The 23,829-nt window shown below is 40.3% G+C and overlaps 1 protein-coding gene across 3 annotated transcripts in view; it reads left to right on the forward strand.

The window, feature by feature from the left end:
* Positions 1-23,829, forward strand: part of sorcs2 (sortilin-related VPS10 domain containing receptor 2) — a 307,513-nt gene that overhangs the window by 84,381 nt on the left and 199,303 nt on the right. For all 3 annotated transcript variants that reach the window (XM_081599375.1, XM_081599374.1, XM_008435096.3), the window contains exon 2: positions 16,253-16,320. Coding sequence is in view for 2 of the 3 variants with exons in the window: in XM_081599374.1 (XP_081455500.1) it covers positions 16,253-16,320 (68 nt within the window). In the remaining variant the exon portion in view is untranslated. The remainder of the gene's footprint in view (positions 1-16,252; positions 16,321-23,829) is intronic.

Raw genomic sequence — 23,829 nt, forward strand, 5'->3', positions numbered from 1 at the left:
AAGAGTCCGTGAACCGGAAAATCAACATGTTGACTCCACAGAACTAAAACGCGGACCCGGACATTAGTCCGTCTCAGGTCAGGCGGACGGCCTGGCCGCCATCGTGATGCCCAAAGTCCTTCCGGTGGTCGACCCAGACGTCGACGCCAGATTCGCCTAACCTCAGGCGACCAGCCCGGCAGTCGACGTGAGGTCCGACCGCGTACTGCACAGCGAAATCCATAGAGCAGACGGCGTCTCCAAGCCGTTTGAGGACCACGACCCACCCTCGCCCGTGCGGGCTCAATGCGGTCATCTAAAGCTGCAATGTCCACTGGCCCCGAAACTTGCCTCCTCGAACCGGATGGCAAGAATCTGGGGATCACTTGAAATCCCGGAGCTAGAACGTCAGAGAACTCCGGAACCTGTGGACCCTCGGGACGACTCGAGGTCTCAGGCTCAGGGCCACAGTTCTCCAAGGAAGATGACCGGGAACTTGGAACATCCAGGAGTTCCGGAACAGGATCGCAGGACCCCACTGGAACAGGTAAGGGCTCCCGAAGACCCCGAAACTTCGGATCAGGATCTCTGAACTCCTCTGGCACAGGTAGAAGCTCAGGAACCCCCGTCAACTCTGGAACAGGGTCACGGAACTCCCTCGGCGCAGGTAAGAACGCCAAATCCGATCGAAACTCCAGATCAGGATTTAGGAGCAGCTCAGGAACGGTCTCGAATACCGGAAATGCTGGGGCAGGATTCTCAATTCCCTCCGGCACAAACTGGAACACTGGAACTGTAGGAAACTCCGGCACAGACTGGAACACTGGAACTGTAGGAAACTCCGGCACAGACTGGAACACTGGAACTATAGGAAACTCCGGAGCAGGATTCTCAATCCTCTCCGACACAGACTGGAACTCTGGAGCTGCTGGAAACTCCGGAGCAGGATTCTCAATCCTCTCCGACTCAGACTGGAACTCTGGAACTACTGGAAACTCCGGAGCAGGATTCTCAATCCTCTCCGACACAGACTGGAACTCTGGAACTACTGGAAACTCCGGAGCAGGATTCACAATCCTCTCCGACACAGACTGGAACTCTGGAACTGCTGGAAACTCCGGAGCAGGATTCTCAATCCTCTCCGACTCAGACTGGAACTCTGGAACTGCTGGAAACTCCGGAGCAGGATTCTCAATCCTCTCCGACTCAGACTGGAACTCTGGAACTACTGGAAACTCCGGAGCAGGATTCTCAATCCTCTCCGACACAGACTGGAACTCTGGAACTACTGGAAACTCCGGAGCAGGATTCTCAATCCTCTCCGACACAGACTGGAACTCTGGAACTGCTGGGAACTCCGGAGCAGGATTCTCAATCCTCTCCGACTCAGACTGGAACAGTTCCAATAGGACCCCATAGAGAAAACCCACCAGGAGCCTCCCACCATCTTCATTACAGGAGGGCTCGTCTCCCCCACCTTCGCGGAAGTGGTGCGAAGCGTCGGGGTAGGTATTCAGTCCCAACCCACTCGATGAGACTGGAGCCAGTGATGAGGTGGCAAGCGGCTCAGGTAAGTTGTACTCTGGAACCCTCAACCCGGCGGCCCGGGCAGGGAAACTCGAGGCCGCAGCGGCCCCTCGGGGAAGAGACCCTGCAGCGTGAGATGTCGGCTCAGGTCGACGAACAGATCGTGTCCGTCCTCCTTCAGACGACCAGGGGACACCCCACGGAAAAAAGTCCTCTCGGTCCCCGTAGAAAAATCCCCACAACTCATCCTCCCCCAGCCGTGGAGGAGAACATGAGCGCGGAGTATGGCTGGATCGTTCTGTCATGGGGAGGGTTGGAGGCGCTGGGAACGAACGCTCAGGGAGCCGACGGTGAGTAGATCTGCGTTTATTCTTCATCGTACACAGATGACTGAGGTCAGATACAAGAGTACAACTTGCGGAGTCTTCCTCAAAAACTAAACTAAACTCGGAGGTACCTTCTTTCTACTCCTTTGAATACAGAAACTAAACAGCGCAATGGTCAGACAACAATCCGACGACCGCATTCTGACGGCGACATTCTGACGGTTCTGACGGTTCTGACGACGATCCAGCGCCACACAATGGTGCACGCCGACTTAAATTACCAGGGGAACAGGTGAACGAGATTATCAATCAACAGAGGGTAAATGACAAGAATAAACATAGAAACACAGAATAAACCCCTAAACATAGAATGAGAATACAGAAATAGACCCAAAAGAACTGACATCATGACAGTTTTGTCTTATTTCAAGTGAACTGAGATATTTGGACTAGAAACTAAACCAAAAATACTTTATTAAGATTTAATGATTTTGCAATGTAGGATGCAGGATGAACTTATTAAAGCATGCTTCGCTGGAAGCATTATTTATATTAATGCACATGGAGAAATATAATAGCTCTCATTCATGTAATTAGAGAAGCTCTCAGACTAAATTTACCCATTTCAGACCCTTGAAGTTCTCCACTATGTTTAATGTTGCATTCAGCTCCAGTTCTCCTTTGCACCAGCTCCCTAAACCATCTTTAACTGCCATTAACAAAACAATCTCAGCCCTCGTCTTCCTCTCTCTGTGGTTAATAGCTTCATTTGTTAATGATGTGTAGCTTCAGTGTTTGTTTTTCGTCGGACGCGGAGTGTGCCGTTTATTGTGAGGCCGAAGGATTTGAAAGGAAGGGTGAAAACGCCGTTGTGAAGCGAAAACCGGATTTCAGAAAAAGCAGAGAGTCGACAGGAACGATGAAAGAGGAGAGCGAGAATAATGAAAAAAGAGAGAGGGAGAGAGAGAGATGGACAGAGAGAGAGAGAGAGAGATTATGACAATACGGAAACGACAGCTGTTGGGCTGTGGAGAGCAGCTGTATCCACTGAGGGGCATGAAGACTGAGCCAGGACAGGCTCAGTCGGTGTTGTGGTGTCGCCGCCACCACAACACCGACGTTTGCCAAGACAAACGCAGAGAGGGATCGGGCAGGCGAGCGGGGCGGGAAGGAGCCACATGGAAACGTAGGATGAAAAAACACGAGCGACGATTAGACATGATGAATCTAAACGTAGGGATAATATGTAAAAACCCAACGCAGCTTCAGAGGGCCGGCAGCTAGACGCAGCGAAGCTTCAGAATCAATAACGAATCAAACCCTACTCTTAACATCAGGATATGAATTATGTGATCATGATGGAGCTTTGTGATTCTTGTAATCGTATCCCATGATGATGTCATCATCATTATCTCACATGTGGCGTAGAGGAAACTCCAGTGCAGCTGATAGCAGATGATGATGTTACAGACCATTTTTCTGTATGAAAAGAAATGTAGTTATTTTGATATTTGAATTAATTTAAACTGAGGGTCTTTACACCACTTATACTTCAACTAAACTTTGTCTCGTATGGTTACATTTGTATTATTAATGTTTAATGGAGTAGCTTGTCAACAAATAAATTTCTCGTTGGATATCAATAAAGTCTGTTCTATTCTAATTGCTTATCTACAGTTTCAGGTTATGCAGTGATATTACTTTAACATTAGCTGTGTTTTCATTACAAATGTGTGCAAAACTTTATTAATATTCCGTTAATGTCAGGAAAAAAACAACACAGTTTTTCAATTGTGGTCTTTCCTTTAAATAAGAAATGCCTTTAAAATCACATGTGAATAAGTTTGTTCACGTGATGATCATTAAAAATCATGCAGCGCCGTCATCACTGCCACTTCCTGTCATCGTCTTTGTGGTTTCCGCCAGTAGTAACATCTAGTTCTTGATCATGTGACTCGTGAGACGTGAAAAAAAATGTTTCCATTGCAGTTTTATGAACTAAACTAATTTTGATATGGCAAAAAAAAAAAAAACACCTCATCCTAGCAGCAAAATATAAACGTTTGTGCAAATTTGCAGTGTTTACATGAAGCAAACTTATATTTGAAACGCAGCTACAGACTCCCATTTCATTAGAACATAGTAAATTTATTTCTCTTCCTAACTCAGGAAAAATCATCTCCTAAACTTCATCTGCCAGATGAAAAGCTCTGCTGTCTGTGGCCATGAAAGAACTAATAAACTCCTAAACCAAACCTTCTATCTGCTCTTTGCAAACAAAATAAATATTCTATGAAAATTACATATTCAGTTTATCTGCTTTTATACAGTGCATTTATTTTCACTTGTAATTAATTGATGACTGAAATAATGACTTATTCATTTACGGGAATGTGAACAGAGGGTAATGACTGAACTCGACTTTATGAATTTGTTTTCATTGATTCTCGCCGTTTAATTCATCATCGATTGAGATCTGTTTTTCCTTAAAAACACAGGAATCTGACGAATCAGAATGTTTCGCGATCTCTTCTGATTCTGAAGTGTTTCAGTTCAGACATGAACTCTGACTTCACCGCATTTCTGAAATAACTCATCACTCTGTTTCCACTGCATTAGCTGAAAGTCATGATCACTACTTGCAAAAGGTTCATGAATTAAAAAATAAATGCTTTGTTTACATTTCATACCTAATTTTTATACATTGCTGTTGGAAAATGTAGCGACTTGTTCAAGCACCGTATTGAAAAATGTTGGAAGGACGGCTGTTTGAGATTAAAGGTGCCTTTTACAAATAAAAACCAATTAAGCACACATGAAGTAGAGAAGCACCGATCCGTTTTTATCTTAGTGCTTGTTTCATGTAAAGGATTCTAGATTGATTATTGGTAACGATGCGCCTGATCCATAAGGTCGGATCTATTCAGTCTAACTCTATGCTTTGTGCTTTGAGCAACAGATTTATTTATTTTACATTATATTTAGAATCCCTAATTGCTCTTTCTGAACCATTTGAAAAAACGTTTGTTGCAATTTATTTTTACGTTAAACCAAAAATAGTCAGCCTATTGTTTTTGTCAGTTTCTGTTTGCTTATTTTACATTGGCTGTTTTCCTCCTAACTGCACTGACTGAACAAATTTAATTTGTTTTTCCATATTTGACCAAACTTGTCAAGCTATTTGTGTATTTAAGTGTGCTGTGCTGGTGTGGAGTTATCAGATTAATTTGTAATTCAGTGCATTCATGTCTGTTTTATGAAAAATAAGAAAAAAGTTTAGTCAATTCAGCACTGTTTTTCTGTATCGGATCAGTATCGGCCGATATCAAACCTCAGGTACTGATATCAGTATCACAAGTGGAAAAAATGGATCTGTCCATCCATAGTCTGAAGTAATAAACTACCTTTAAATGTCATGTTTTTTTTTAGTTATGATCAAAAATCATAATTAACAGGAAAAAAAACATCTTAAAAACCATAAATCAGTGTCTAATTAATTGATGTGGTTCATTCAGTGAAATAAATATGAACATTAGTAGAACTCTGTTTTGAGTATTTTCCAACTGCAACCCTCCAATTTAAACAGACCTCAAGCTGAAATAAATGAAGTATTAACATACTTTCATGTTTGCTTCTCATTTTTTTTCTCTCCAACCACAAAACTGGAGGGTTTAATGAGACTTTGAGAAACAAACGAATCAGGATTATAATAATTCTATACTTATTGACTGATGTGTGAATTTTCACCTAATTAAGGATTTCTACATAAATCCAAGGTCTAGACTAGATCAACAATAAACGTGCTAATAGAGAAAGGGGGTGGGAGGGAAGAGCAAGTATTTACATTACATCAAGGATTGTGTTTTTATTACAGCTTAATAGGGATTTCTGCAAAGGTTTTTTTTTTATTTTATTTTTTTATACTGTGGCTTTAGGAAAACAAGCCAGCCAAAGCACAGTCACGCAGACTCGTCTTTTATCTTGCATTTGTAACTTTCAAAGTTACAAATTGGTTAAAAAGTAAGATCTCAATGTTTTAACCAGCATGAAAGAGAGAAAAATCATAAATTGTCACAATTTCTCTCCTAAAAGCCACCAGCTCTCTGAAGCCTGTGAACTTTTCTGCCATTATGAGTATATGGAGATAAAATACTGTCATGACTAAAGTCACACTTTCAGATGTGTTAAAAATAATACACCAGTATGTGCTAATAAAATTGTCTTGATATATGAAGATGTATTATTACATTAAACCTCCATGCAAATACTTTGTAGTCACCAGAGAAAGATCCTTGTGGGAGTAAATAATGTTTTACATGAATAAACATGTGAGTGTTCTGGCTGCTACAGTAACGACTTCACACCAATCCTCATTAAATAAGATTGACACTGTGGTTTGGAATCTGAGTAGTTGTACTATTCTGGTGTTCAAACATCTGAAACTTGGACGTTCAGTCTTAAGAAATACATTTCTTTAAAAAAAAAGAGACTGAAAGTAAGTTTGTCAATTAAAATTGGTGGTACTTCCTTGACAGTGAAGTACCACCTCCTTTTTTTAAAAAAGAAATCTTAGGATTTTTTATGTTTTAGTTTTCCTACTCAAGGTGAGAAAAATGAGATGTTAGCAATAGCTTTGGGAAAGGTTAAGATATTTAGGAAATATTAATTTTTTTACAAAGAGTTAAATGTTTGCAACCATAAACTGCTTGAAAAGGCATCCAATCACAGTGAAACAATGTTGGACCAGTATTAATTATTATTACACTTATTTTTCATGTTTGACTCAATCTAAGGAAGTAAACATTGAAAATATTCCCTCTTGTGTTAGCTAGTTAAAACGTTTAGGAAATTTCAGGGTAGAATAATGTAGTTCAGGCTTAACTACAGTTATGTGTATTTCATATTTTGAACTGATTAATCAGACTATTAAAAGTAGGATTTAAAGCCCAACCAAAAAAATCCTCTGAAGCATCTGCTAACTTTAGCATCATTACCAATGGTTAGCTAGTTTGGGTTTACTCAGTGTTTGTAAATCTCTATATCTAATCAGTCACTCAAAGTACCCAAAGTACTCCATAATGCTGGCTAAAGAAACATTTTAAAAGTGGTGGGACGATATGAATGCTAACTATAACTTAGTGTTGCTACTCAACCCAACAAGCCTTAACTCTCTCGATTAAACACTGCCATAACTCAATAACTTTTCATTTTCTGATTTAACAGAAAATAAAATCAGACTGTGCTTATTGTTGAGCATAAACACAGTCATACAGGTTAAATCGCAGTTTGTAATTTTAAAACTGAGATGTAGTACCAAACAGCCAACCAATGCCTCCTAGCAATAGATTGTTCAAAATGAAATTAGGACTCGGAAAGCGTGTGCACATTTTCTATGAGGACTTTTTATGTTTATGGTCCAAAAACATATAGGTTAAATATTGAAATAAATTGCGTTTAGGTTTGAACTGATTGGCTCTGTGATGAACTGGAAACCAGTCCAGTGTGTTGCCTTCCACTCGTGTTGAGTTCTGGGAAACGGTTCCCAGGGGCTCTATTGCCTTCATAGCAGGGTTTTAGTAACATGAACCTGTTCTTATGCTTGTTTATTTTTTATTTTATTTTATTTTTCAGGGTTTTTTTCCTTCTGGGAAAACTACATTACAGATGAGATCAAGAACCTTTATTTTTAAATTTTTTTAGGCTTAGTTAAGTTGGACTCAAATACTACCTACCCTTAATGCCTCTTCCCAAGAGATGTGTAATCAATAAACACACTTGTGAGTCAAATGGCTTATTTATATTCTTTAGTCTTATTGATTTCTGTCCTTATTAAAGCCATCAGATTACCAACTTGTTTGTTGCATAATCCTGAATACCTGCACTCTTTTTAGCACCTTTCTTCATATTATGTAACTACCATTAGGCTAATGGAAGAACAATTATCATGTATATCTTCTAAAATCACGTAGTGCCCTAATCCTATTGTATTCATCGTCAGTCTTCCTTTTTCACCTCCACTTTATCTCTAGATTTATAGAATTGTCCTTTAATTTCTCCTAGATCTGATATTTCCTCTGTTCGTCGCTCCCTCTCCTTTTAGTTCCTTTCAAAGTCTCAATGACCTCGGGCTCCCTACAGCGGATTATCACACATCTAAGCAACCCGTTTCAAACACTTCCTTTGCTCCAGTTTGCCTCTGTAAAGCATCAGTCAAACTATTGAGTTTCTAATGGGTTAAAATTATCCCCACCATTCAGCCACCCTTGGCTAGAAAAGCATGTCTCAACGTGGCTCCCGATGATGCCTTTCGGGATTAGTCGTGAAATTACAGTAATGCGCGACGCCAAAGATAGCTCGCCGTCGTTCATGAACCCTGTAATTTACGGGGTACCGGGGAGGATGCACATGGACTTGGTCGAGCATTGCCAGCCCTGAATGTTCCAGGCTCCTCCTTTTAGAAAAGCAGGCTGCCAGTTTGATCAGTGCCCAATTATAGCAATTGCCCAGAAATTCATGAGAGTACAGAGGAATCTTGGATAGAGGAGGAAAAACCACAGAGAGTTAAAAGCTGTGAAGCAGAGAGATCAAAAAGGAGAATGTAGCAACAAGGAAAGCAGGTTACAAATGAAAAGTGGTGATAATGAAGTGCCAGGGAATATGTAGTGCTACAGTAAACGTTTGTTCACTTGATCACTCCTGAGGTATTTGGAAAAGTTCCTATTTTGCCTATTGACTCACACACACAGTCTTTTCTTTTTCTGTTTTTGCTTACACCGTTTGTAATCAATTTAAACCACACCTCAACCACAAACCTTGCGATTGATGATTCAGTTAAGTGTTTCAGTATAAACCTGGAAGTAAAACTTATGGAATCTATAAATAAGATATAGTGAAGCAGCAGGCATGTGAATATTAATCTGGCATTGTTCCAAAAGACAAAACAAGATGGTTGGCTTTTGGATCTTTGTACTGTTTTTACCTATCCACATAGCGATAAAGAATCTACTTGTTTTTTTAGATGGTGACATTATTCTAGACATTGTCCTGAAATGCTGATTGACTTGCAATGGATGTAACGCAACCAAACGGTAAAAGGAGTAAGTTTAGTATGGATATTGATATGCTGCTATGTTCTTTTGTTGGAAAACTCCAGAAAGACGATGCAAACATCTGGTTGCCTGAAGTTGTATAGTAGATAACGGCTTCAGAAGTCGCATTTTATTGGCAAACTAAGGACGGCGATCGATTGGTTAGAATTAGTCCAAAGATGTAAACGGTTTGAGACGATTATGCTCCTGAACTTTAGTGGACATGTTTGAGAAAGGCTGCCCATCAGTTTGAAGCCACCTTACCTGTTCCAGGGAGCCTGAGCTTGTGGAGCAGCATGTGGGTTGGTGTTGGAGTGTCGGTGCTGGTTAGTCTGTGACACGGCCGTCTAGGGTTCAATTCCTGTCCAGGAAACATTTGTTGTGTTTTCCTCTGTTCTCTTTCTTGCCAGATTACTGTCAAAGGCCACTAGTGTCACACAATCCCTTAAAGGAAAAGTTTATTCTCAGTTTCATGGGCTTTTCAAAGATTAGGATAACCTTGTTATGGGGTAGTGGAAGTTACATGACCAACTGCTGAGGAAGCAGCTGACCAAGTAATCAAAGGATAGTGTGTGGTTGGAGGATGCGAATCAGAAGAGTTTTGCATGAATAAAACAAGTACGACACCATGGTTCATCAATGGTTTAACATTGAAAATAATGGAGTAATCCAATCCTTGTACATATGCAAGGTGTGCAACTTGATACACACCTTCACAGCAAATTAGCTTATTATGTAATTGGTACAGTGGATCAAATCTCAACATTTGTTTTAGCTGTACATTGTCCCCGTCTAGTTGATTAAAGCTTATTATTCGACAGAACAGTCCTGCCTGTACTATTTATATGGAACATTTCTGGTACAAGGTGGGGCATTTATTGTATCGTTTATCAATTTATCATGATACATTTCCTATAAGAATTGTTGCAATAATTAAAACGCATCTGAAACTGTCGGCCAGGATTGTTAGTTTAACCATTATCTTCACTTTGTTCAATGAGAGTATTAATAAATATAACAATCTGAAAATATAACTAAGTCTGGTTACTGTGTGCAGCTTAATGATACAAGTCATACTGCTGTGTGTGACTGGTGTCCAAAAGTCGTGTATTACTGGTAGGAATGTTTTAAAGAGTTGGGTTTGTGTGGCTCTGTGATGAAACTTTAAGTCCATATCGCTCACCCTAACCCTGAGGTAATCCCTAACGCGGTACGAGGAACAGTGGGGATTGTTTCAATTGGCCACTAGTTGGAAGACAATTTAACTTTTTTTTTTTTTAAAAAGCTCAGCAAGGTATATTTTTAGGTCACAAAAACTGCCTCAATGTTGAATCAATCTCCACATTTCCGGGCTCCTTTTACACATTACTGAATTGACTGTATCAAGGGGAAGCGGCACAAGCCTTTTGTGTGAACCGAGCACAACGGGGGAAACCAGAGGCAAAGGTCCATGTAATTACCCTCCCTGCTTCCCTGGCTTGGTGCTTTAATGAATGGTGGCAATCTAAAACCACTGTTTAAATCGAAACGAGTGCCAGGGTGACAAGCCTGCCTCATATACGGCATGAAGTATAGGTCCATCTGCAGAACGACCCCAACCTAATGTGACCAAGCAATCCTTCAGCATTAACTCGGCTGCTGAGAGGGAAAGCGGGGGCTAATGAGGAGCTACTCGGATAAATTAAGCTTTTCTTTATGTAAGCAAATGAGCAAATTCAGCACCATTTTGATAACCTTATATTATTAGATTGGAAGGTAGCAGGTTGGTCTTTGGGAATTTTATGGTTAACTGGTTCTATAAAAAAAAAAAAAAAAAAGCCAGTTATGCTTTTTATTGGTGATGCTTCAGGTTGTTAAGGAAAATGTCTCCTTGGTTCCGCCTTGGTGTGTTTGAGAGGGAAACCAGAGAGAGACAAAATGGGATAATATAAAAGTGCCATTATAAAGTAATTTCTTCAGTCTGATTTATATTTTATTCAATTAAATTTTATTTATTGTGATTTTAACAAATATACTCACCCTCTGAACAACCTTAACCTGAACCTGAACCTTAAGTTTTTTTTTGTGCTATTTGACAATTTACAAGGCTGTATTTACTCAGGTAAAGATAACCTGAGTAAATACAAAAAGCAACTATCAAACGCCAACTCTTTAACCTTCCAGAACTACTTTTTGATTTGGTCGCCAGCTCCACATGTGAGCTGTGGATGTGGAGATGACTTGCCTCCATGTTCTCCCTACCACTTGGTAGAAAGAAAAAGCATGGCTAGATTATTGGGTCTAGATGGACACAGCAGCACTCTGTGCTCCGGAGCGAGCATCAGAGCATGTTGTGACAGTATAAGACATTATCTGTGTATTTAATTATCTGTGGAGACAAATCAGGCTCCTCTTCCTTCTCCCAGTACTCCCAGTACTGCATATATATACCAGATAACATCAGTCTGAAACGACCAATCAGAGCCAGGAGGAGGGTGTTAGTGCGGTCAATCACTCTCGTATGTGATGTGATGTTGAAGCTAGTTAGCATAGCCGCTGATAAAGGTGGATAAACAGTTTTCCTGTAAGAGCAAGTTGTTTTTCCACCATTAGCACATTGAGCAGCATACAGGAGGTTGATTGACAGCAATAAGACCCTCCTCCTGGATCTGATTGGTTGTTTCTATCCAGTCCTTTTCTTCAGATGGCAATAGCAGCTCAGGGAGGGAGGAAGTGGAGGAGCTTGAATATTTTTGACAGATTAGTCTCATATTACACTGTTTTGACAGTGACAATTTTAACAAATGTGGAAAAAACACATTTTTGTAAAAGCTACATGCTGCAGCTTTAAATCTTATACATATCTATATATTAGGGGAGCATGTTGTAACCCTGCTGTTTTGTGGCCTGTCATTAATTGTTAATGTGTGAGGTCTCTTTCTGGAGAATGTGAAGCCGCCCCCGCCTCTCCTTTTTACAGTCGGACAGCTGGCGTCCGTGTCGTTATTTTCCCCGAGCGTTCTGTTCCTCGGACACTTTGTGCCTTTTTATTAGCTGAATGACTGATGCCCGGTTGGTAGGAATGTGTTGGACACAAATGGTGACTGTCAAAGTGGAGTTCATAGTCGGCCCGGCTCTGGGCTCGCCTGTCAAAAGCCTTTATTGTATCCGTCTCGGAGTCGTCCAGGGGTCCCGACCATCCTGTTGACTTTTTCCTCCTTCACCCCCCAATAAATCCCATTAGGGTCACCATCTTCATGCTTACAAACAAGAAACCCATAGTGGCCAACAATGCGGTCACAGAGTCAGCTCCGGCGGAGAACTTCCTCCGCGACTCGGTCAGGGAGTTCATAGCAAACTTCCTAGCAATTTATTATCTAAATGAGGAGAGCGCAAAGGGACTTTTTTTTCCTCCTTCTTCTTCCTCTTGTCTCTGCTCACGAAGAGTAATGAGCTCCCAGACTTTGATCGCTTTGGCGTGACATGTTTTCCGATGCTTGTTCACTCAAAGTATGCCACTGTGATTTGTTTGTATTGAATTACAAATGACGGGCTGGCAGAGAAGTGTGTTCTCCTGCATTAGAAGGGGTTCCTCACCCGGTGCCAAAATTGCCCTGTAGGCCAATGAGCTGCAGCAGGCAGCTGCCAAGTTGTACTCTTAATGCAGAGTGTTATGTACAATAGAGCGATACAGGAATCTGGCTTATGTGATACTTTGCTGTTTTTTTTTCTTTTTTTGTTTCCTCCCAGTGTGACTTTATTCTTCATGTAGACCAAATGTTACTTTGCTTCATCGCCGGTTTGTGGCTAAACGGAGATCAGTAGAAATATTTTTGTAGTGGAATAAGACTGATTTTTACGTTGTGGACTGAAAGGCACAGTGCCATGGAATGTGTCGAACATGAAGTTGAAGTGTTTGGTTTGATGTTTCAACATGTGACATTGCGCAACTGTGAAAAGAAGGGAAATGATCCACGTCTTTGAAACATTTTTTTAACAAAAGGATATCGAGAGAAAGTCGTGACTCACCAACTGTAGTTTGTAAAACCAACTTTCACTCTAATAAAATGAAAAATATACTGCTACCACTGGCAGATTATTTCACTTCTAACATGAGGAAAATATCTTGTTAAAAGAGAAACAATCTGCCAGTGGAACTTGTATTTTTTACGTCAATATTAAGGTATTAATATTAAAACAAGATGATACATCTTGCTGAAAAGCAACTTTTGTCTTATTCCCCGTGTAATACTTGAAACTAGAGCAAAATACTTGGTAAGATTTAGTGTCTTTTCACTGAGGGGCTGGATATGGATGAACGGGACAAAGGAAGTGGAGAGTTGCTCAGAGGGCATGGCCACTAATGGTGCACATGGCAGATCTAATCCTCCTGTCAGGGGACTTTCAGGCTGCATGATGAGCGTCAGGCTCGGCACCAGCGTCTCATTAGCAGGAGGGGCAGCTGAGCAGAGGTGGACAGCCTCTCCTCAGAGTGACCAGTTGGGTCGCAGAAGGCTGGGAACCAATCAACACTTAACCCTCCCACTCCAAGGTTGATTGACCTTTTTTTGTGTCTTTTGTTTGTTTTTTACATTTATATGTTAATGCTAAGTTTACATCTTTATTTGCCTTAACGATCTGCATTTTCTGTGTCGTCAACTTCAATTCTAAATGTGTTTTTTTTTTTTTTATATACTACCATAAAAATCACTTTTTTTTCAATTTTTTCATTCCTTGGTCTTGAAACCACTTCAGAATTGTATGTTTTGTTTTCTACTTGTATATCTTTCATGTACTTTAAATAATAAATTGATCACTCCAAGGCATGAATAATGATTTAAAATTTTGCTGCACTTTCTTGTCCAATGACATTACGAGGATTTCAATCTGGAGAGACTCAAACGGAGAAAGAAAGCGATTAAAAGAGTTTAATGACAAAATGAACATAAACATAAACAAAGTCCTTTGGCGTTCAGGCCCCGGCCCGGGACGTCGAGCTGGACTTCGATAAGCTCGATGAACATTCCTGATGCAGCATAGGAACGTAGACCCCCGGGGTCCGTACTGGTGGCGGCGGTCAGAGGAGGATGAGGCCTGAGAGCCGGGAGCAGAAGGTGGAGATGGGGTGGAGGTGGGTTGATCGCAGCTGGTGAGCAGAGGAGGCCATGGGTGAAGGTCCTTTTGAACTGGAGCCCAAACGATGATTGGCTGGAGCGAGGCTTGGATCGGCACTGATAGGTCCAGGTTGCAGAGAGGGAGGCGCTGATTGATGAGGCAGGTGCGACTAGAGTCTTCCAGACTGAACTTTTGTCAAGACTCCATTTCTGAATAATACACCAAAAAATGTCCAAATTTGAAAATGACATGCTAATAGCCTCCCACAAAAACTTCAAATGTTAAAACCTGCATTCAAAGGGCCAAAAATTAAATAAATAAAATTAATAAAATGGAAAGGATATGCTATAGGAATGAGGAGCATTTTTTTTTCTGTCCCATGGAACCAGATTGAGAATTTATTCAGAGCTCAGATATTAGTCCTTAAACCAATAGATTAAAATTTAATCAAAATAAAAGTTTAACTTGCTAAGAAGAGGGTAGAAAAATATTGTTCTAATTTCATTTTTTTTAAAAAAGCTGTGGAAAAGCAGATTGCTGGCATTTCAATGTAGTTAAATAAATAGATTTAATTTCTATTTTAGATTTATGAACGCGTCTAATTCGATCATACATGTTTTCTTCAATGAAGAGATCCTACCTGCTAATCCATGCTACATTACAAAGAAAGAAAAAGATAAAGAAATAGAGGGTGACATTATTAGAATAGAAAATAAGCAGTGAGTGTAAAAGGGAGATATTTTTATGACAGAGTTTCCCTTTTTTTCCTGCTGTAACACTGAAAAACCTACTCTTGTTTGGATTTAAAATATTTGCAGCAGACTGAATGCTAGAGGCGCTGAGACTTTGCTTATGTTGGAGGCAACACTGGAGCTCTTAGCTGTACTTCATGCAAATTACCCGACAAGAATCAAAACATTCCCTAGAAAATATTTCGGCCTGAAGCCGTAACTTTGATAGTCATTTGAAAAACACCACATATTATCATTTCTCAAAAGGATTTCAAGCAGAAGTTTACTTCCTGACAAATTTTCTTTCCTCGTTCCCTCCCTCCCCCACACAAATCCTGAATCTGATACTTTAGTCAACCAAAGTAGTCACACATTACAAATCATAAGTGCACGCTGCCTGTAGACGGTTCAGTGTAGGTATGGTGAGTTTGCTGCTTACATTAAGATGAATCAGGAGTGTCTGAGTTAGCTAAAACAGCCTGTGTTGGAGGGAGAACCCCCTCTAGCCAGTCACCTCTGCTCAGCCTGGGGGCTAGTCCGGGGATCTCTGTCTGCTCCTCTACCTAGAACGCCCCAGCAGCCTGTCAATCACGCTTCTGAGCAATGCCACTTTGCCTGACCGGTTGACCGTCTGGCCGTTGCATCGCAAAACCCAGTAGACCTTTGCTGTCGAGAACAGAAGCTCTAAGAAAAAAACAGAGTTTTGTCTCATCCTGTGTAGCCTCGGTCGGTGGATCATACCAATATACCTCAGTTAAATGAAAAGCATATTTTAGGTGTTGGATTATACTGTAAATATTAGAAATGCTGCCATATTAACATCAAAAACCAAAAAAAAAATTCTAGACTGGGAATCGATGACAATGTGCTGGATCTACTCAGTCTAACTCTATGCTTTGTGCTCTGAGAGACGTCATGCTTTATTTATTTTACATCCTAATTATACTTTTTGAACCATTTGAAAGGAGGTTTGTTGCAGTCTATTTTTACATGTTTGACCAAGGTAGTCAAACTATTGCTTTAGTCAGTTTCTTTATTATTTATTATACATCGGTTGCCATTCTCCTAATTGCACAGACGGAACAAATTAAAGTTGTTTTCGCATGTTTGACCAAGCTTGTGAAGCTATTGGTGTATTTAAGTGTGCTGTCTTGGTGCAGACCTATTAAATAGTTCAGTACATTTGTGCCTGTGTTTAAAAAGAACAAAAATAAATGTTTTAAGTCAGTTCAGCACTGTTTTGTGCTGAATTGATAAATTCAACACAAATTTGAATTTGTGTGCAGTATCGGTATTGGCCGATACTGCACTTTATCAGTATCAGTAAAAGAGTGGGTGGGTTCATCCCTAGTAGTTATCTTATTACCTCAAAAGAAATGAGTGGTGTTTTTAACGACTGAAAGTATTCTTTAAATTTAGACTTTACCCCTTGAATCAGTGGTTTTGACTCCTTCCTGCTCTTTGTCGACTTCTTCTGAATCTTTTTTTTCTCCTTGTTTTTCTGCAGGTCATCCTGATCCTGACCAAGTATTACCATGCCGACTCAACCAAGGTGTTGGAGAGTTCGTTGTGGAGGTAGGCCAAACTCTTTCACCGCCTTCGCCCTCGCTAGCCATCCCTGTCGTGTCGCCTCACGGAGACCTTGTTGCTTTTTTGTTTGTTTTTGTTTTCTTGCATGAGTGTACGGCTTCCCTTATACAGCCGGGGTCATTATTATCTCTGCCCCGTTGCCTGCTTTAAGGAGACAAGGGCGTGACAGAGCACCATGACGGGCAAAACATCAGCAGGCGGCTAAAGCTAACGTAGGGGAGCAGGAAAGGGGGATGCTAACAGGCTGGAGCGGACATCTGCTTGGACAGATAGGGTATCAGCATGGCACAGGGCAGCGTGGTAGACACCGGCAGCGACAGGAAAGGGGGTCAGGTCTCGCTGGCGGAGCTTCCTCTGTTTAGCCAAGCTGCTCCTCGCCAACACACTTCTCACCTCTCCTCGCTGTAGAGCGGCAGATAGCATATTTCATCCTTTCTGCTCCACTTGACAACAAGTATATCTCGTCTTTGTACATATATCCTCATGGAGTATTGATGTCCGTTTCATTCTGCGGCTGCTCGCCACCAGTTCTTGGGATTTCTTTCTTCGACACCAAGAAGAAACTTCTGTTATTTATTAAAAAAATAATGATGAAAAAAAAGAGTGGAAGAGTTTTAAAGCTGCAGTGCGTAACTTTTATTTTTTTAAAAATGTTTTTTTTACATATTTTTTTTACTGTTTAACATGTGACAATATAAAATGAGACAAATAATTTTTGAAAAAATCAAGCTCCTCTACCTCCTCCCTATTGCTGCCCAATGAAAGGCACTGCTCCAGACCAGAGCAACCAATCAGAGCCAGGAGGAGGAGCTTAGCGCTGTCAGTCAACCTTATGAGTGCATTACTAAATGTTCTAATGGCAAAGAAACAACCTACCACTACAGGAAAAACTGTTTATCTGCCGTCTGCCAATGCTAACTTGACCCCTGATGTTAGCAGCCTTAGCATTTAAAGGCTCTTCACCACTCACGGTCACAAACAACCAATCAGTCAAGAGGAGTGCCTTGGCACTGTCAGTCAACTACATGAATGTGGTGCCTAACGGGCTAATGGCTGTATTGTAGCAGAGAGCGAGTGATAGACAAAGCGGATGATTGACAGCGCCAAGACCTGCCTCCTGACTCTGACTGGTTGTTTCTATGGCACTGGGGAAAGGCAGAGGAGCTCGACTTTTCTCAGATTGTCTATGCAGTTTCACAACATAGTGACGGTTTCAATAGATATCTACATAATTTTTTGTTACATACTGCAGCTTTCATAGCATTTGACTCTCTGAATAAAGCCGGTTAAACAGCAGAGTTAGAGATTCACCACACTGGTTCGGGTGGACCGTCTAAAAGGCTTCCACACACAGCAAAATGTCTGACGGCGGGGCTTAATTCATGCCGTTCACCTCACCGACGACTCCATGACTTCAAAGCTTCCTCCTCTCATTAGCTCTGAGTGCCAGTCTCCCTGGAGGACAGTTATGAATAATGTACATATTTTTTTCCCTCCTCTCCGTGTTGATGTTTTAATTGTTGAAGCGTATGAATAATGCGACTTTAAAACTCGGACACCTTGCTTGTGTAAGTAAAAGAAACAAACAGCGGAGTTTTGTCCGAATCTTAATTGGCAGGAACGAGAGCGGGCCATCTGCCCCGCTGGTTTCATTGTCCAAAGCACGTAAAATGTCATTAAATTACTGGAGTTTTTTTATTTGTTTTCTTTTAACATGGCTACTGTAGAGTCATCCTTCAGTTTGTCAACGGGGTGTTTTTTTTGTTTTGTTTTTTTGCGCTTCCCGTGTCGCTGTGAGTTTTTTTCGCGGCGAGTGGTCGGCCGCAGTCAGCCGCAGTCAGCTGGCCTTTGGGCTTTGAAGTCCCTGAGCTGTAGGATCAAAACAGGAAGATGAATGGCTCTGCCGTCTTCGACTGTCAGGTAGCATGAGATCAACGCGTCAGGTTTCTACAGAGGGGAAAAGTTACCGACTCGGAGGGGAGGAAGGGTTTTGGGGAATTAACAAAATGAGAGCATGATGATGAATTCAACAGGGATCCAACTTGGCAAAAAGAAAAGAAAACCTGCACAAAACATTTCCTGTTGACGGCTTCTGTTCTGAACATGGAGTTGCATTGCCTGGAAGGCAACAGGAGGAGCGTTCATGTGTTCATAAGGCAGCTGCTTTAAATAGTGGTGGCATAACCTTGGTGAAAGGGTGCGTTAAGACATGAAATCGTGCCGAAGATGGAACTCGATCTGAATTGTCGTCGTCAACTAGTAATAAAAAAATGCATTTTTATTTCGAGCTACGTAAAAGAAATAATGCATAAAATGGGTATAAACGGAACAAATACATGTACTTTATTCACAGTAGTAAACTTTAAGTAAGACATTGTCTGAGTCATCAAATTCATATTTTATAAAGTAATACTGTATTTAGACATAAACAAGAATTAATTCAGTTTGAAAAGCAGGGAAGACATATATACTATATATATGCATATATATAGTATATATGAATACTATATATTTCTATATATAGTATTCATATATAGAAATCGTGTGGTGTTAGCTTTGCTTTGAAGTTTAGTATTTTATCTTATGTACACATTTTTCAATATGCATTTTCTTTAAAACCAAAGATGTGACTCCTAACCAAATGAACATTTTAACTGTATACCATAGAAACTTATTAATTATATAATGGAATGTGTCTGAATCGTTTTCAGTGATGAATAAAGTTATAGTTAGTAATTGTGTTGAGGTATTGGTGCAAGCGGTAATCATAATTGATTTGAGTTGTGTACATTGTGCATTAATATCTGTAGATGAACTAATCGTGATTGGTTCAGTGATTTACTGAAAAGTTGATCCTTTTTAAGTCGACTGTTTTTTTTTTCTAATGCATGTTTTGAAGTGTCACATTTGAATATGTTTCAACTTTAAAGAAGCTCAATTTTATTCATATTTTTAGGTTTTAAAATAAGAACATAGATGTAAAAAAAATGATGGATACATTTTCTTCACTGGGATGTTGATACAATCGTAGGACAAGAAAAATAGATCTAAAAACACAATAGTGGTACTTTTAGTGTCACTCTTTTGTGGAAATGAAATGCAATTATGAAAAATTCAAGCTTAAGCATGATTGAAGGTTTCAGCTGAGCTGTCCTTGAGAAAACGTTTTGTTCTAATATTCCTTTGGATAAGTGACTCGGTGACGATGACGCTTTGAAATCTAACAGAAAAAATGGTCAAATAAGGGACACCTGGGAACTATTCAGACCTTCACTGAAGCAAAGCATTACTCAACCCTGTTAGCAGCTGCTAGCTGTTAGCACACATGTGGGCTTATCGAGGAGACGGTCCAGCTGGTTTTAGTTTGTCCTCTTTATGAAGTAAATCCACTTTATGTCAGTGTCAACGCTGCTTATATAACACTACAACAAACAAGCTTCACCGTAGTGCTGCGCAGAGAGCACATCATAAATACTAGCCGAGATGGGAAAAGATCAAACGGAGACGACACAAACAAAATAGTTTGAAAAGAAACTAACAATAACGTAAAAAATAGAAATAGTTAACATGTCGAGCTAGCTGTTTAGCCTAAAAGTCAAAGGGTAGGTGGGTCTTTAGAAGCACCTTAAAGTCTGGAGTTGATGAGCAGCTTTAAAATGTCCGTAGGGAGAAGGCATGTGAGAGCAACTGGCTGTTTGACCTTAGCGTTCTTTTGGATGTATTCTGGGTTTTTTTTAAGGTTTTGTTGGCGCTAGCAGCCTTTGTTTGAGTGATCAGACAGGAAAGTAGGTAATGAGAGAGGGGAAGACCTGCAGCAAAGGTCATCAGGCCGGGAATCGAACCTGTGACGGCCGTGTCGAGAACTAAGGCCTCTTTCTGTGGGTTGTGCCACCACAGCAACCCAGATGTATTCTGCTTAGATATGCCGAATATCTGCATATCTAAGAACCTTAGAATCTAGCTAGCATTCTATCTAAGCATAAGCTATCAAGCTATCTAGTTGTCTATCTAACCTTTTATCTAGCTATCTATCTTAAGTTGTTTTCTATTTTTATACATTTTTATAATGGTATGAGTAATTGTCATTGTATAATAAAATGTTAGTAAATAAGTACATCTTCTACATGTCCATTTCATCCTGTGTGAGATCCACACTTCTTGATGGGATATTAATTAAAAATCTAAATCTCCCAGTGATTACTGTTGAGCTCTAATATAGACTTTTAAGCAGAATATCTAAAATCAGCTCCAAACCCCCTTTATTTTTTTGCTGACTTGGCACCAACTTGGTGTGACCGAATGAAGCGCGGCAGCTCGTTTCTGCTCCTCTTTTCATATTTTAACGTCTGGATGATTCGGCCTCTTTCCGTTTGGTTCTGACGAGAATCAGAAGCGCCGCGTGTCGCTACGCCGCGTGTCGCTAAGGGGAAAATTAAATCTGAATCCGTCTTGCTTGATAACGTCGTTTTAGGTCACCAGACTTGACTCGTGCCTTTAATTCAAAGATCGCTCCTGATAAAGCTCTCACGTCAAATGAATGAGGATATGCTTGTGGGTGAAGGCGCGAGGATTTGCTACAGCTCCGCCGAACGCTGCTGCTCCAGAAGGAGCTGTGAAACACAGAGTAAACCTTTTTGATCCTCGTACTGGAAGAAGCAGATGTATTTCTAAATCAGTTTTTCCTCTTTAAATCCTCACCACTAATGTTTGTTTTCACACGACGTGTAAAGATTTAAAAGCTAGAGTGGCTGCGTTTCTGATTATTAAAAAACACCAAGAGGCTCATATAACATCCAAGCCCCTGAAGAAGTTATTTGACCCCAGGCTGCCTGCTTGATATCCAGTTACTCCCTCTTTAATCACACACTCGCATAAACAGGCTGCTGGTGATAGGACAGTGCAGGGTAGAGAGGGGGGGGGAGTATTTATTATTAATGCCGTCTTCTCGCGTCTTTTGAAGAGGTGAAGGGGGGCTGGTAGCCATCGCTCTGGGGGGCTCCACTCTTCCATTATGGATAAGGAGATCGGCTGACAAGCTGCCGGTTCTACGTGAGGCAGATCTACCGAAATTACCCGTCCACAAAAGGAAGTGCTGACAGGATGAGAGCCACGTTCTCCAAACTGTCAGACACACTCCTGTTTTTTTTGTTTTTTTACTTTGTCTTTGAGCCACATGACACGAGTAACGGTTTCACACGAGACAAAGGGAGGAGTTCCTTACATTCATTTGTTCATTTTATTTACGTTTAATGTTATGCTTTTGATTTTTGATTTTTGATTTTTTTTGGCTGAGATTCTTTATTTCCTGAAATTACTTATAGTTGTTTACTTGTATGACTTCATTTAACCTTTATTGAACAAGAACAATACAGTTTTAAAGAACACATCAAAAGCAATAGGTTGTATTGTATAAATCAACCAATTAATCAAATTTATTTGTGCAGCGCATTTCAGTACCAAGGCAGTTCAAAGTGCTTTACATTTTGAAAACATAAACGCATCATACAGCTCTGGGAAAAATGAAGAGACCACTTAGAATGATCAGTTTCTCTGATTTTACAAGTTTATGTTTGAGTAAAATGAATGTTGTTCTTTTATTCTGTGAACTACTGACATGTCACGACACATAATGCAAAGAAAACAAGTTCATATTCATTTAGAAACTACAATACTGATGTTTGAACCCTGGAAGCGTTAAATTAACATTTGGTGGAATAACCAGGAGGTTTTCGCTGAGGTTCAGTGCCGTGGGCTCTTTCATTGCGTTTTGTCGCGATAAAATCATCAATATACATCAAAATATGTTGGTCAGCGTTCCAATTATTATGGTTCAAAAGCAAATGAAAGCAGGTGGGTTTTTAGTCTCGATTTAAAGGATCTGTGTTCCAGCAGCTTTGCAGTTTTCTGTGTGTTTGTTTCAGATTTGAGGTGCATAGAAGCTGAATGCGTAACAAGCCCAGGATAAATTTAAGCCAACAAAGTAGGAATGTGTATTTTGCAGGATTTTCCTAGATAAACTAGCAAAGCATAAATAAAAAACCCCCAGTGAGGTCAGGGTTTGTTTTGTGTGTGTGTGGGTGTGCGTGCGTGTATGTGTGTGTGTGTGAGGTGAAGCGCTCGCTGCTGCGGGACATCTACTAAATTAGAGAGAAAATAGGAAGTGAGCAGGCAGGGAGGGCCGTCTCCAGGGCTTCTTTAAGATGAGCAGTAGGGGGCGTCGCACCTCAGACGGACCGTCACACCTCCTCCTCCTCTTCCTCCTCCTCCCCCCCGTTTCTTTGTTTATTCCCTCACCCTTTTTACTCTTCTCTTCCTTTTTATGCTTTTTTTCTGCCCCCCTCTTTCTGTGGCCGAGAACAACGGATGTTCAAAGCTGCCTTTAACGAGCAGTAATCAGGGAGATAATACATTATGTGATCCAGAGAGTCGTGGCTTTGATGATTCCTGACATAACTGGGCCATAATAGCAGACAAACAGTAATGCGACGGGATCTCAAAGCAGAGCCGTTCAAACGACAAGAGATCATGCTTAAAAGCTAAATGTGAGAAACATGTCAACAAAGAGATTTTTTTTGTTATTTAGTATAAAGATATATTTGAATGTTTGGATCTTTGAAGATATTCGTATGGAGAAACATTTCTGCTTTAGTGAAGGTTCTTTATGGCGTCTGATCACGGTGGACATTGTGTGGATGGATGAAATACAATTTGGAGGTGGTTTAATGTTGGAAAATAAAATATGACCTAATATAAAAAATCAAATATATCTGAATATACGAGCACATTCAGATATATTTTCTTTGCCAAGAGTTTTTTTTTTTTTTTTCCTGCCTGACTTTCTGAGAACTGGCTGCAGAAATAGATTTTTCTTCATGATTTACTGGTCTGAAAAATCCCAGTTTGATGTCGTAACGTAGTAATAGGTTTCCTATTGGCGACCGTTGGATATGTTCTGCCACAGAGACAGATGGACCTTTCAGTTTGGCTGTTTCATACTCGACTAATGCAGGTTTATTTAAAACGTATCCATACTGGTCATTTTGCCCCTTCATCATTTTTCTCTATGATGAAGAAAAAAGTCCAAATCCACCTACATGCGGCGTTCAAAGAATTTCTTGCTAACAGCTGGGCAAATTTTCATATATTTAAACTATAAGATGTATTCAAATACAATTTGTGAACTGGACTGTCTGCACTTATTGACTAAAGCAATTTATTTTGTCATTAAATATTCTCACAATTATTGATTGATTAAATGAAAACTACCAACTCCAGACAAATCTGTTCTGAAACACAACAGATTAAAAAAAGAGAAACCAATTTAAAATTATACTAATCACACACAAATTATTATTTTTTTTGTTTAATCATAATTTGCACAAACATTTTACAACTGTGATAAAGGGAGAATAAAACGGTAACATTTAAGTTGAATCCCCACTTTTCATCTTTGCACACAAGCTGATGTTAGCTCAACAGTTAGCTGCCACAGGA

Source organism: Poecilia reticulata, chromosome 18 (genome assembly GCF_904066995.2).
Source record: "Poecilia reticulata chromosome 18, P_reticulata-male-v2, whole genome shotgun sequence".
NCBI classification, from domain to species: domain Eukaryota; kingdom Metazoa; phylum Chordata; class Actinopteri; order Cyprinodontiformes; family Poeciliidae; genus Poecilia; species Poecilia reticulata.